This window comes from Sphaerodactylus townsendi, linkage group LG01 (assembly GCF_021028975.2).
Source record: "Sphaerodactylus townsendi isolate TG3544 linkage group LG01, MPM_Stown_v2.3, whole genome shotgun sequence".
NCBI lineage: Eukaryota > Metazoa > Chordata > Lepidosauria > Squamata > Sphaerodactylidae > Sphaerodactylus > Sphaerodactylus townsendi.
In genome coordinates this window covers 54,196,069-54,209,420 of record NC_059425.1, presented here as the reverse complement: position 1 = coordinate 54,209,420, position 13,352 = coordinate 54,196,069, and the positions used below count along the sequence as shown (strand labels likewise).

Sequence of the window (13,352 nt, the reverse complement as noted above, 5' to 3'; positions counted from 1 at the left end):
GCTTCCCCTTCCAGTAGCTGTCTGAATGCTGGGATAAAAGCACAATGCTGTGGAGAAAGAGCAGAAGGAGGTGTTGGAGAGGATGGACTCTTCAAATCTGTCCCTGGTAGGGGTGTACCGCCCAAGGGGTATTGCAAGATATGAAGAGTGAGGTCACAGGTGCTGCGATGTCGAAAACATTGGGAAACACTGATCAAGTGCTTTCTGAAGTGCTGGTTTTCATTTGACCACTGTGTGGCACAATACAGAGCTTTTCAGAATTGTTTGCAAGACTCTGCTGGAAACAAAAATATCATTTGAATATAATAATATCTGTATATATAATAGCTGTATATAATAAAGCAATGTGTTAGTTTATTTTTTAAAACCTTTCATGAAGTACTCACTAATATCATTTGATTTTAGTCCTTCAGTTTCAGATACCAGGCTTATAGCTTTGGGCCCTGAGCAGACGAAAGTGACTGAGCAGAGGCAAGTGGTTACCTGTATTTTGTGTCAAGAAGAACAGGAGGTTAAAGTGGACAACAGAGCGATGGTTCTTGCAGCATTTGTTCAAAGATCAACAGTCTTGTCTAAAAATAGAAGCAAAGTTATTCCAGATCCAGGTAAGTGGAGATAAGACAAAGTTATCCATCAGTTTTGCTAAATGTAGTTGATATCAGGATTCTAGAGTTTATATGCACAAGACCATATCATAAAATAAGACAACTTTATTCAGTCTGATCAAACCAGACTCCTTCCAGTTGTTCTTTCAGTCTGCCCAGACTTTGCCCATAACTGAGCTTAGTATACTTCACTAGCCATGGAGCTACTGGGAGTGCAAGAGGGCCAGTGATGTTTGGCCACCAGGCAAGTTGGTGCACTGCTGCTTACTCTTCTGTAGTCAAAAATACTTTTTTCTGCATGCTGTGTCTTTAGGAATGGAGTAACTGCCACTCCCTCAGCCCTTAATCAGAGATCTAGGTCTGTAGGCAGTGTATGTAAGCAAAAGATCCCTCTGTCTTTGCCTTTGTTTCTTTCTGGCCAACATTTTTCCCCCTGAGCAGTAGCAGTTAAAGGAACGTATCACAGAAGAGCAAAGAGAAGCAGGTATACTGTCCTTCCTTTTCCTTGCTCCTCAATAACTCTGAAGCATCTGCCTGTTTTGTTTGCTAAACTAATTGTTCAAGGGTATATTAAATGGATTAAATTAAATGTGGATTCACTTCTCTTGATACTACAATTGCTTAAAAGACTTGAAAAGTTTTGTGTGTTTAGATTGGTGGCTGTTCAGATTTCAAAACTTGAGATATGAAATCTCTGAAAAAATCCTGGAAAAGTATAGATTTAGGATTTTTCAGTTTTTTCCAGAAGAAGAATTGGAAACTTTGAGGTGAACTGAGGGAATTCTGACTGGTCCAGAGTCACCCAACAGCCTTCATGTAGAAGAATGGGGAATCACACTTTGTTCTCTAGATCAGAGTTTTCTGCTCTTAACCACTTGTATGAGCCCATGCCCTCGTTCTGGCCTTTTCGTAGCTTTATAGACCAGACAACAAGCAGACTACAGACTCCTCCAAGCAGCTTTTTTAAATATTCAGGAACAGGAGAAAGAAAGTCATCTTAAATAATTGAGAGAGACTAATTAACAAATCAAGCCTCTCAGTATACTGAGAAAAGAACCAGGGCCTCCTCCCTTGCCCTGCCTTATCTGACTTTTCTCGGTAATCCACAGGTGACTCCTGTCATACCAGCCATTGCTATTAATCAAGCCTCAGGTGTTTTCATTCTGAGAAAGTAATCTTTGTTTCTTACAGGTGATATTTCAACTGGTAGTGTTGTTTAAGAGTATAGTGCAACTCTTGCACACACACCCCTCCACGCAGAGGACAGATGAGAAACATCTGTCATATGCGTCAAATCAGACACCATGGCAAGAAACTTTTTCAATCCAAAAGGACATTTGAAACATCAATACATACAAAGCAGCATAACCAACTGACAACTTCACAGCAGTTCCCAAATCCAGGTTTTCTATCTGTTCTTCACAGAATTTCACCAGTCTGTGACCTCCCACTGCACACTCTCAGTTCAGCTGCTACTTTTACCTGAGCTTTGGCCAATCGCAACCTTTCTCAGAGGTGTTTTGGCTTTACTGCTCAAATACAATACTAACTCAGTCCTCCTAAAAGCAACTGAGCAGTTAACTCTCTTTTACCAGAGTGCCCTCAACTGGCTCCTTGTCTTCTATCCTTCAAGAAGACTAATCCTGATACCCTCCCATGTCCAAGAGACAAGCTCTACAAGCTTTAGGAATAAACCCCATCCAATACCAACATCCCCCCAAAATAAAAAAGGTCAAACAGTACTTCAACATACATAAAAGGAGACCTGAGTCAATTTTAAAATATACAAACTTAAAACAAGACATATAAGACATACATCCAAGGATTTCCCACCCCTAAAGGCAGTTTATCCAAAATTTCACCCTCACCCATATGGCTAACACTAAGCATCCCCATGCTTAGTTGCTAGAAACGTTTGTTCCTTAAAACAAGCTTCTTGCATTGCCACTCCCCTCCCCTTAGGTAGGCTTTATATGGGTGAAGAGAGACCTTAACTTGAAGGCTCCATATCATTTATGCAAATGGAGAGAGACCGTACAAGTTTACATTCCAGCAGCCAGAAATACAAAACATTTCCAATTCATGCAGTCAGAATAGCCAAAACTACATAACAAATTAGAACCTCCTTTCTCCTGGATCATCTTCTTGCAGATCTGAAACAGCAGGTGGACAGACTTCAACAGTTCCACCTCCAAGCCCCAAACAAACAGATAGTGGTCCCAGGCAAAGCAGGAAAAATTGCTCTTGAATTCTCCAGGCAGATTGGCAACCAGTTCCAAACATTCACAGAATGTATTGTCGAAGGCTTTCACGGCCGGAATCACTGGGGTGCTGTGTGGTTTCCGGGCTGTATGGCCGTGTTCTAGCAGCATTCTCTCCTGACGTTTCGCCTGCATCTGTGGCTGGCATCTTCAGAGGATCTGATGTTGGGAAAGCAAGTGGAGTATATATCTGTTGGAGTGTCCAGGGTGGGTGGAGAAACCTTGTCTGTGAGTAACAAAGAAGGCAACCAGGTCAATAGTTGAGGTGGTTGCCTTCTTTGTTACTCACAGACAAGGTTTCTCCACCCACCCTGGACACTCCAACAGATATATACTCCACTTGCTTTCCCAACATCAGATCCTCTGAAGATGCCAGCCACAGATGCAGGCGAAACGTCAGGAGAGAATGCTGCTAGAACACGGCCATACAGCCCGGAAACCACACAGCACCCCATTCACAGAATGGACTGACAGCCCCATCTCTCCCTAAACTGATTGCTTGAAGAGGACCAAACAAGTTGCAAAGTCTCAGGGGCTACAGAAAAAATTACTCTAAAGTTCTCCAGACAGGTTGGCAATCAGTCAGGTGCTCTTCTTTCCTCTCCAAATGCTCAAAATCCCCTTGATACTCCCTCCTTCTCACAAGAAGGTCCATATGGAAGATAATATCTCAACCAAGACAGACTACACAGGATTAAATTTGGTGAATCAGAGATGTTCTGCAAATGATTCTCACCCGTACAATCTTGCTCTTGCATAGTAGCCGAGGGTTTTAATACTGTTGCCACCATGTATGAGCGCGTACCCTTGTTGTGGCTTTTCCGTAGCTTTATAGACCAGATAAAAAGCAGGCTACAGACTCCTTCAAACAATTTTTTTTAAATTCAAGAACAGAAGAAAGTCCTCTTAAATAATCGAGAGAGAAAATAATTCTTAACAAACCAGGCCTCTCAGTAAACTGAGAAAAGAACCAGGGCCTCCTCCCTTGCCCTCCATGTCCTCTGCCTTCTCTCATTAATCCTCAGGTGACTCCTGTCATACCAGCCATTGCAATTAATCAAGCCTCAGGTGTTTTCATTCTGAGAAAGTACTTACAGGCGTTGTTTCAACTGGTAGTGTTGTTTAAGACTATAATGCAACTCTTATATACACTACTACACCATCCTTTCTGAAATATGTACTTCAGTTTTCCCAAAACTTCCTTTTAAAAAAGGAAAAAAAATGACTTCAGCATTTCCAGAAATGTTATCTGTCTGTTCAAAGTTGTTTGGAATGCTCATTGCATTTATATACTTCAGTCGCAGAGAGGAAAGGGGAAGAGAAGGGGTTGTAGACAGCCTTCTGGTGTTTTGAGCTTCACATGTCAAAATCATGATTCGAGTTCTTCATTTTCTCATTAAATACTGTACTCTTTAATTATAGGATGTATTAAAAGGAGCTTTTCCTTATATTTTCCTTGTCAATTAAGTTTTGTTGCTAATGCATGTTTAGGGCTGTCTGTAAAACTGCTCATTCTACATATTTTGTGCAAAATTGACTGAAGCATAAATTGTTTTTGTATTTCTAGTTAACTCTTTAAAACAAGAAAATAACGTTGGGTTTCAAATTGTATGTTAAATAGATTTTGAGGTACTCAGATTGCACTTCAGTTCATTATCCTGCAGATACAATTAGAATTCGGCACTAAATTTTGTAATGCTTGTTAGTGTCTCAGGTTTTCTTCCCAAGATTCAAAAGTTCTGAAAATCAGCTTGAACGTTCCTTGAACTGACTGAACATATCAATCTTGTAAAATATATATTTTAATAACTGCAATTGATTTGTGACTGCTAAAAGCCTAACATTTAAAAATATTTTTATGTGCAGAAAAATACGATCCATTGTTCATGCATCCAGACTTGTCATGTGGAACACATACTGGTAGCTGTGGACATATTATGCACGCCCATTGCTGGCAAAGGTAACTAAGTGTGTTTTAAAGAAAAATTAAGATGTTCGGCAGTTGGATAAGTTTATTTCAGTTAGTTGGTATAGTTGGCTAGGCAGTCATATTGACCTGTGGTTGCCAATCTCCGAAGTGTAGCCTGGAGATCTGGAATTGCTGTTGATGTCCAGATGGCAGAGATCAGTTTCCCAGAATTGGCAACTCACTGGGTATATGTGCTCATGATCATGCATGTCAGCGGATCCCCTGTCACCAGATGCTAGGGAGCTGCTTTCTCTGGGGCTTCTGCTTTTGGGCCTAGGCTGTGTGTCTCAGTGGCTGTATGAGCTCATAATATGTATTTGTAGATCGGAGCGGATTATGTAAGCAGGTTAACTCTAGGCAGTGAGTTTTAATGCCTTTTAATGGGACTGGCAAAATACCTGCCTTGGGGGAGAGCAACATGAAAAAAAAATTAAACACAAAATATTATTTTGTAAGAAAATTTTCTTGGGGAAGGAACTTGCAAAAAGAGGCACTGCACTGTTTTTCTCATGAAGGAAGAGCAGTGCAGTCCTTAGGGGAGGTAGTGGCAGCTTGGTTGGGGACACCACAGCTATGCTGCTTCCTAAGAGGCTTGCTGTACTGTGGCAAGCATGCCAAAAGCCGCCCTGCTCCTTTCTCCATTCTGCTGGCCTATGCAGCAGAATGCACTGTGCTATTGATTTTACTGACATAAATATGTGTTGGCAAATGAGGGTGTCCCAGCCTGAAATGGTTCAGGAAGCTGACTAAAGCCGGTTCCACCCTCTTCAATGCTGGCACTGGCTCCTGTGCTAGAGAACTGCTGGTGCCACAGTCACAATAGTGCCCGGGTGTCACACCGCTGTGTAGCTCCCAGTGCCAGTGTAAGTGCCTCTGTATCGGTGTAATGCCCCCTATGCTGATGTAAGTGGCATCTGTGCCGGCACTGAGGTCATGCCTCCTCATTAGAGTTCCACCCCTCAGCATTGCATGAATGCCTTCAGGACAGTACTGTACTGGCCATGTTTATGTTGAAGTCATGGGTTATCAAGTTGCAGCACATTCCTTTATATTTAATTTCTCACTCATGCTTTCCCTTTGTTTACAAAGTATTATTTTAAAGATTTTCTAAGTTAAATGGAATTAATGAGAAATTATATTTTTAAGCAATATTAAACTTTTCCTAGTGTAGTGGTGCTGATTTTATTTAAGAAGTGTGTGCTTCATCTTGATTCTCCCTAAGTGCATGTGTAAGATCAGTATTTGTATATGACTGTTGGATGGGCAATAAGTGCATGAAATGCTGGTGAATATGGAAATCAGTATGCAGTGGAATTTTGATGACCTTGTTTTGCACTATTTGGTTAGCATTTTCTCTGGCTTTCTAAAGGTACTTTGATGCCGTGCAAGCAAAAGAGCAAAGACGACAGCAGAGATTACGAGTCCACACAAGTTATGATGTAGAGAATGGTGAATTTCTTTGTCCTCTTTGTGAATGTTTAAGCAACACTGTCATCCCTCTGCTTCCTCCTCCAAGGAGATTATTTAACAGGTCAGTTGCTCTTCTTTGTAAGTACTATATCCCTGCTCATTTAATTAAAAAAAACATCCAGGATATGTTTGATTTTACTCATCTGTGGAGTTGGAATCAAAGCTAGTTACGTTTAAAAATTTTGCCTTAAGGTAGAGTTGAAGATTGAGTACTTGGTGTTTTTGGAAGTAACGTATTTCAGAAACTTGAAATGTGTGATAGACGGCAAAAATTGTGAAGTCTAAATATGATGGGCAAGTTTGCAATTGAAAGTAAAGTTTTAAATAATGTGTACAATAAAGAATAATCACACTATGGGGGAAAATAAAAGAGAAATTATTAATGTATTTTAGAAAGAACAGCTGGATGAGGGAAAAATAAATCGTTTAATGCAGGTGACAGATAAATGCATAGGAAATGTAAGGATAAGATGCGGACAGGTATTTCTTTAGCCCAGGCTTTTGTTTTGGCATATATCACAAAGAATATTTCTCCTTCTTACTGTTTCCCAGAAAATGGAGGGAAAAACATACAAAATTATTGCCTGGGCAACTTGTGACCCATTAAGTCTTTGTCTGACTTGGAAGTTCAGGTGTAGGCCTTATCTTTCCACTTTTTTGACACATGAATAAATTCTTAAGCATTAGTGTATTTAGATTAAGTATTAGCATATTTATAGGTAAGATTGTAAAACAAATTGAAGAATATTTTTAATTTGCTGCACTGTTGAGCTATTTCTTGACTATGAGAGATGATGCATCTTTAAAAATAGGTGTAATTGAAAAAGACTTATTCCATCTACATCTGCCCTGGACTCTCCAGCTTTCCTCCTATTGTTGGAACTGAGTCATCTATTTCTCTCTGAATAGATGGGGATCTCATGAATCTCAGTCTCAAAACACAACCATTTTGAATCAGGCTAGTTGACTGTTTCCCTTTTTTAAAAAGAGCAGAAAATGAGAACTGAACATATGTTTTGAGTGTACAAAAATCTGTTGCAATCCTGCAAACCTTCACAATCAAAGCAAATTTAAAAATTTTCACAACAGCCATTCCTATATTGATTTTTTCTGAAATTTGACCAGATTATGCTGCTCTTCAGGTAGATTCTCTGATAAATGGAAGACTAATAAAGCATCCTGATTGTAGTAGTATTTCAAGGCATTATATCCGTAGAATGTTGCGAAAAAATATGCTGAACTCCAACAATGTCGTACTAAAAGCTTCTCCAATAGCTGTATAGTTATTTAAAAACAAGTTTTATACAACAATGCATCTTGTGTGCAATTAATGTGTTTTCAGTTAATTTATTTTTATTTTAGTCAGTTTATATCCTGCCCTCCCCCAGCAAAGCTGGGCTCAGGGCAGTGTCAACCATAATAAATTACAACAGGGCAGTATCAACCATAATAAATTACAACAGATCAGAATCAATCACATTCTATATTTATACTGATAAAATAGTGCCAATTTAAAACTTATCTCTGTAATGATATGGCACCCCTAATGTTGTAGCTAGATAAAAGCATCAAGGGGATGAGAGTGGGAGACCCAATGAACGAAGGGAGATGCTACATTTCTCAATTGGATCTAACAAGGAAAAAGAGGGGAAGGAAGAAAAAGTAAGGGAAAAGAGAGAAGAAAAAAGGGGGAGGTAGAAGAGGGGAAGGGGTAGGAGAAGAGAGAAAGGGAAAGCAGGGGTGGAGGAGACCACCTTGTATAGAAACTGTTACTGTCCTCGACCTTAAGCCTGGCAGAATGTCTCCATCTTACAGGCCCTGCAGAACTGAGCCGGGTCCTGCAGTGTCCAGATCTCACTGGACAGAGATTTCCTCCAGACCCATCTATGTAAATGAATCTTGGGTTCTATTTTTGAAGCTGTCAGTAGGACATCATGAACAGTAGTTGTAAAATACAATTGCATCTTCATTTTTGAAAATGATCTATGTTTTAACTAGTGTTGGATTTGCTCTGGTAAAAGGCTAGTGAGGCAAAGTCGCATGTAGCAAAACCTTGACGCTGATAAGTAAACAGTGGTGATCTGCTTAACAGGTCAGCGAACTGCATTAAGAGATTTGCTGTACCACACACAAAACTATGTCATGGGGATTAGAGGTTTTCTTCTGTTGGATGCAGGTTTATCCATTTAGCCACAGGAAATGGCAATTATGTTATTAGAAATTTAAAGTAATCCCTGAGGGAAAGGTATCTTTGCTCGATTTATATTGTAGCTGATAATGTCATTTACTGTTGCTTTCTCCGAGACTCAGCAACAAAATGTTTAAAAACTGAATCTCTGATATTGCACTTGATGCTTTTGTAGTAGACAGTTTTGAGAATTCCATCTCTGTCACACTGTAGCAATAGCATACAGAAAAATATCACAAGTAAAATGTCTATAAAAAGCTGAGAGGATAAGTTAAGCAAAATAGCTGCATATGCATAATTATGCAAAACATTTCTCATAAATTTACTTAATTTGCTTCAGATGTAGCGGTTACAATATTTGGTTTTTAATTTCTTCACATAGGAATTATTAATTCAGAGGGGCTATGCCAGGGGTCCCCAATGTGATGCCCATGGGCAAAATGGCATCTTTCCTGGTGCTTGCCAACAATTTTAGAAAGTGGGTGAGGCCAGGTGTGACTTCAACCCAGCAAAGCTTCGGATTAGCCACTGGAGATTTGATTGGCTGTGGAGATTTTTTAAATGTTGCTTTGGCAGCAGGTGCCTCATTAGCACAAGGATCTTCACTGTTTAACTGAAGTTAAGATGTGGCAGCCATTTTGTGGTTGGCTATGTCTCCTGCAGCAGCCATTTTGTGGCAGCGTCCACCATACTGTGTCAGAATTCCAAAGGTGTCCACAGGCTGAAAAAGCTTGGAGACCCTAGGCTATGGGAATGCAGTGATTATTTTAGTTTTGTCCAAACAGATAATTTGAAAACTGTTTTTTCTCTGACAGGTTAGATTTTTCAAGTCAACAAAATCTAGCTTGGTGGCTAAGAATAGTATCTCAGCAAGTCAAAGCACTGTGTATACTTCAAGATCAGGAAAATACCAGTAAGTAATCTCACAGTCATAAATGTATATGAAAACAGTTTTTCCCTCTTGCTGTAATTTGTTTCTTTTTGAGAATTTGAACTACAACTTTTTCTGTGTATAGTAAAATGGCTTTTAGTCCTCAAACTGCACAGCATTATTAACATCCAGTTAAGATAATATGATATTTGGCTTGCTTTTAAGGTAACCCCTCCTGCAGTAATTCAGAAAAAATGGATGAACTGCAGCTGCCTGAAGGGTTCAGACCAGAGTTCCTACCAAAGTATGTATTCATGTTATATGTTAACAAGAAAACATTTATTCATTCATTCATTCATTCATTCATTCATTCATTCATTCATTCATTCATTCATTCATTCATTCATTTATTTATTTAATTGTTTCGATTTATAATCCGCCCCATCCCCTAGGGGCTCTGGGCGGTGTACAACATTCACATATACAATTAGTTAAATCGATAACAACAATATAATACTAAAATCCATTAAAAGCTACTTTAAAACAGCGGTTAATATCATAATAGGTGCCCTATTATGGCCAATTCAATTAAGATCACCCCAGTAAAAAGAAAAGGGAGAGGTCAGGTTCCTCTCTAGGAGGATAATAAGGTGGTAAAGTGCATCAGATGGTATGTGCAAAAAAGCAGGGGAGGAGAGGGGGAGGGGAAGGGGGCGCCATTCAGCGACTGGACACTCCAAAGGCCCAGTGGAACAACTCAGTCTTACAGGCCCTGCGGAATTCACCAAGGTCCCGCAGGGCCCGGACAGCTGGAGGGAGAGTGTTCCACCAGGCTGGGGCCAGGGCCGTAAAGGTCCTGGCCCGTGTGGAGGCCAGCCGCATCATCGAGGGGCCAGGAACCACCAGCAAATTGGCCTCTGCTGATCGCAGAGGCCGAGTAGGGGTATATGGGGTAATGCGGTCTCTCAGATACGAGGGTCCCAGGCCGCGTAAGGCCTTAAAGGTTAAAACCCACACCTTGAAGATGATATAACATGTAGATAAAGTTTAGGGCACTGATTAACAAAGACTAGCAGATATTTTAAGTAATGATGATAAATTGCAGTCCTCCTATGCGCAACATAATTGATTGTTTTTGAATCTGGCCGTGAAAACCTTCGACAATAGATTGTTTAATGTAAGGCCAGCCACAGATGCAGGTGAAATGTCAGGAGAGAATGCTGCTAGAACATGGCCATATAGCCCGGAAACCACACAGCTCCCAAATGGATTGTTTTTTTGTTTACACAATCCTTATTTACGAAAGTATGACCAAGTGATACTATGAAAATTTTTTGTGACATCAAAAAAATGAAGTCTCAAAAAAATGAAGTCAGATTATTCTAAATAATTTAAAGAATACATCAACCCTTAATTACTAGTTTCTAATAGACAAGAGACACTTTTTAGAAACTTTAATTTGCTGTACTTAACATGTTTTATCATAATATAACCCTGTAAATATATCAGTTGTTTTATTATAATGGATAAAATGAAGTAGAGTAGAATGATGTAAGCTGCTTTGGATGCCCACTTAGGAAGAAAGGTGGGGTATAAATTAATTAAGTAAATTGAAATTAATATTTTTGACCTTCAGACTGCTTTTTCATAATTAGTTATATTTATCCTGCCTCATTATTTTGTTTATTTGTATCCTAAGAAATTCTTGAACTATGGATGTTCACCTGAAAAAAAATGTATTTTTTCCGATTTTGGGAAGGTCATAAATATGAATATTCGGTATTTGGGTCCCTAGCACCATCTTCATGAATCTGAGGAGGGGTTGGAGTGACTGTTTTCAACAGAATTTCAGGGGAACTAGAGCTGCCTAAAGACTTCCCAACTGTAATTGGACCAGAGAGTTCAATTCTATGGGCCCCTGAACAGCATGCATCCAACCAATCTTGCAGGGGTTTGCACAGGGATGAAAACAGCCCTAGAAAAAAGTCCCACAAAAGAGGGAGGAAAGGAGAAGGAGCCATCCAGTTGCTCAACTGTGTCTGGCTTATGCTCAACTTGGGAACTGCTCAGGAGAGTTGGCTCGCAATTGGCTTGGAGTTGTGCTCCTATTGCCTGGGAAACCTGTTAAAGGGGATAAAAACACGCCTGGATTATTAAAGTGCTGCCCCTGCATATTTCTGAATACTTCTAGAAATATGTGGAATCCAGATATTTGTGTTCTTAAGAATATCACTCCAGATATCTTAATATACTAATGAAGTATTTTTCAGGAATTTATTCAGACTGAATATATCTGAGTGCACATGCTTAACTGGAACTTCTGATTTTTCTCCTCCACTATATGTCACTACAAAATCTGTTCCAGTACTTTAGATAGAGAATCACTTGAAATGTTTTTTGAAAGCAAATGTCATCATCTTTATCGGAAGTGGAATGTTAAGGTGTTTAAAAAATCTAGTTTTAAAACTTATAAATAATCTGTTTTTCACTTATCTAAGGAATCCATATTCTGAAAGCATTAAAGAAATGCTGAAAACATTTGGCACTGCAACATATAAAGTGGGCCTAAAGGTCCATCCCAATGAAGAAGATCCTCGTGTACCAATAATGTGCTGGGGCAGTTGTGCATATACAGTACAAACAATGGGTAACTAATTTATTCTTTGTTAATGTGCTAAAAATTGTAGAAGGCATATTTCTGCTGAATTCCTCTCAATTTATAACCATAATTAATTTTGCCTTCCACAGAACGAATGCTAGGGGATGAAGATAAACCATTATTTGGTCACTTACCTTGTCGACAGGTAACTATAACTACCATCTTATTCTGAAGCTTTAGGGATAGGCACATTGGAAGCTATAGCTAAATTTTACATTGAGCCCATCTTAGACAATAATTAGCTGTCATAAGAAGATAATTATATGAAAAGCAAGCAGTGAATATTTGCTGTGTCAGATGTCACATAGGAACATTCTAATATTTATCCTGAATTTTCAGAATGGCAAAACATTCAGAATGGCAAAAAACCCCACAGAATCTGGTTTTCTTTAACAGCCCAAACACATTTTAACTGTATTTGTGTTTTTTTCTTCCATTGGTCCTTTTTGATGTGTTGCACTAATCATGGTATTCTGTTTAGGATGACTGCCTTACTTCATTGACCAGATTTGCAGCAGCACACTGGACAGTTTCTTCACTTTCGGCAGTACAGGGTCACTTTTGTATGCTTTTCTCATGTAAGTTCAAGACTGTGGTAACTACACTTGAATTAATTGCATTAGGAAAGAGGCTGACCATAATACATCTGCTTAAACACTTGTGCACTCTTAAGCCTTTGAATCCCCACACTAGACGCGGAAAGTGTGTGTAAGGGCCTGTTCCATCTGTTTCAGTGGGCTCCCGGCAGCAATACACATATGAATTTTGGATTTGTTTCTAGGTCCATGTCTCGAAAAGTTGACTGCAACATGTACTCCAAACAATGTTCCTCAAATGAGCATGGGGTACCTGCATAAGACTACTACTACATTTGGTCTGGAAACTTAAACTTAATAAATTCTTGCTGTTGAGCAGCTGTCTGTAATCTGTTGATCTTGTCATTGAGGAGGATCATGTGGAAAAGATTTCCCTTCAACTTGCATTGCTCTAGGGGTGTATTAATGTGCTGCTGGGGGAAATAGGTGGATTGTATACTATGCTTATGTTACTAAAGGAAGTTCATGTAAGCTGTTTGTGTCAGAGTTCACAAATGAGGCAGGAGTGCAGCTGCTGCTGAGTTCCTCTTATAAGTACAGCCACCTGTGCCCCAAGGGATCCTGATCTAGAAGGATCTGCACTTCTCAGGAGTGGCAGAGGCTACAAGATCAGGAGGCTGCTGAAGAAAAACTGACATGGGAATCACTTCTGTGAGCTCTCTCTTTTGGGTGAAGTGTAGGAACAGCTTCACGCAGTTACTGAATTTCTGAACTTTCTATAATGACTTTTTTG

At 39.5% G+C, this 13,352-nt stretch overlaps 1 protein-coding gene across 2 annotated transcripts in view; it reads left to right on the top strand.

Moving 5' to 3' along the window:
• UBR2 (ubiquitin protein ligase E3 component n-recognin 2) overlaps nucleotides 1-13,352 on the top strand; it is a 72,194-nt gene that overhangs the window by 43,257 nt on the left and 15,585 nt on the right. For both annotated transcript variants that reach the window (XM_048511727.1, XM_048512545.1), the window contains exons 30-37: nucleotides 406-605; nucleotides 4,733-4,826; nucleotides 6,205-6,366; nucleotides 9,309-9,406; nucleotides 9,590-9,668; nucleotides 11,863-12,011; nucleotides 12,113-12,168; nucleotides 12,505-12,601. In XM_048511727.1, coding sequence (XP_048367684.1) covers nucleotides 406-605; nucleotides 4,733-4,826; nucleotides 6,205-6,366; nucleotides 9,309-9,406; nucleotides 9,590-9,668; nucleotides 11,863-12,011; nucleotides 12,113-12,168; nucleotides 12,505-12,601 — 935 coding nt within the window. The remainder of the gene's footprint in view (nucleotides 1-405; nucleotides 606-4,732; nucleotides 4,827-6,204; nucleotides 6,367-9,308; nucleotides 9,407-9,589; nucleotides 9,669-11,862; nucleotides 12,012-12,112; nucleotides 12,169-12,504; nucleotides 12,602-13,352) is intronic.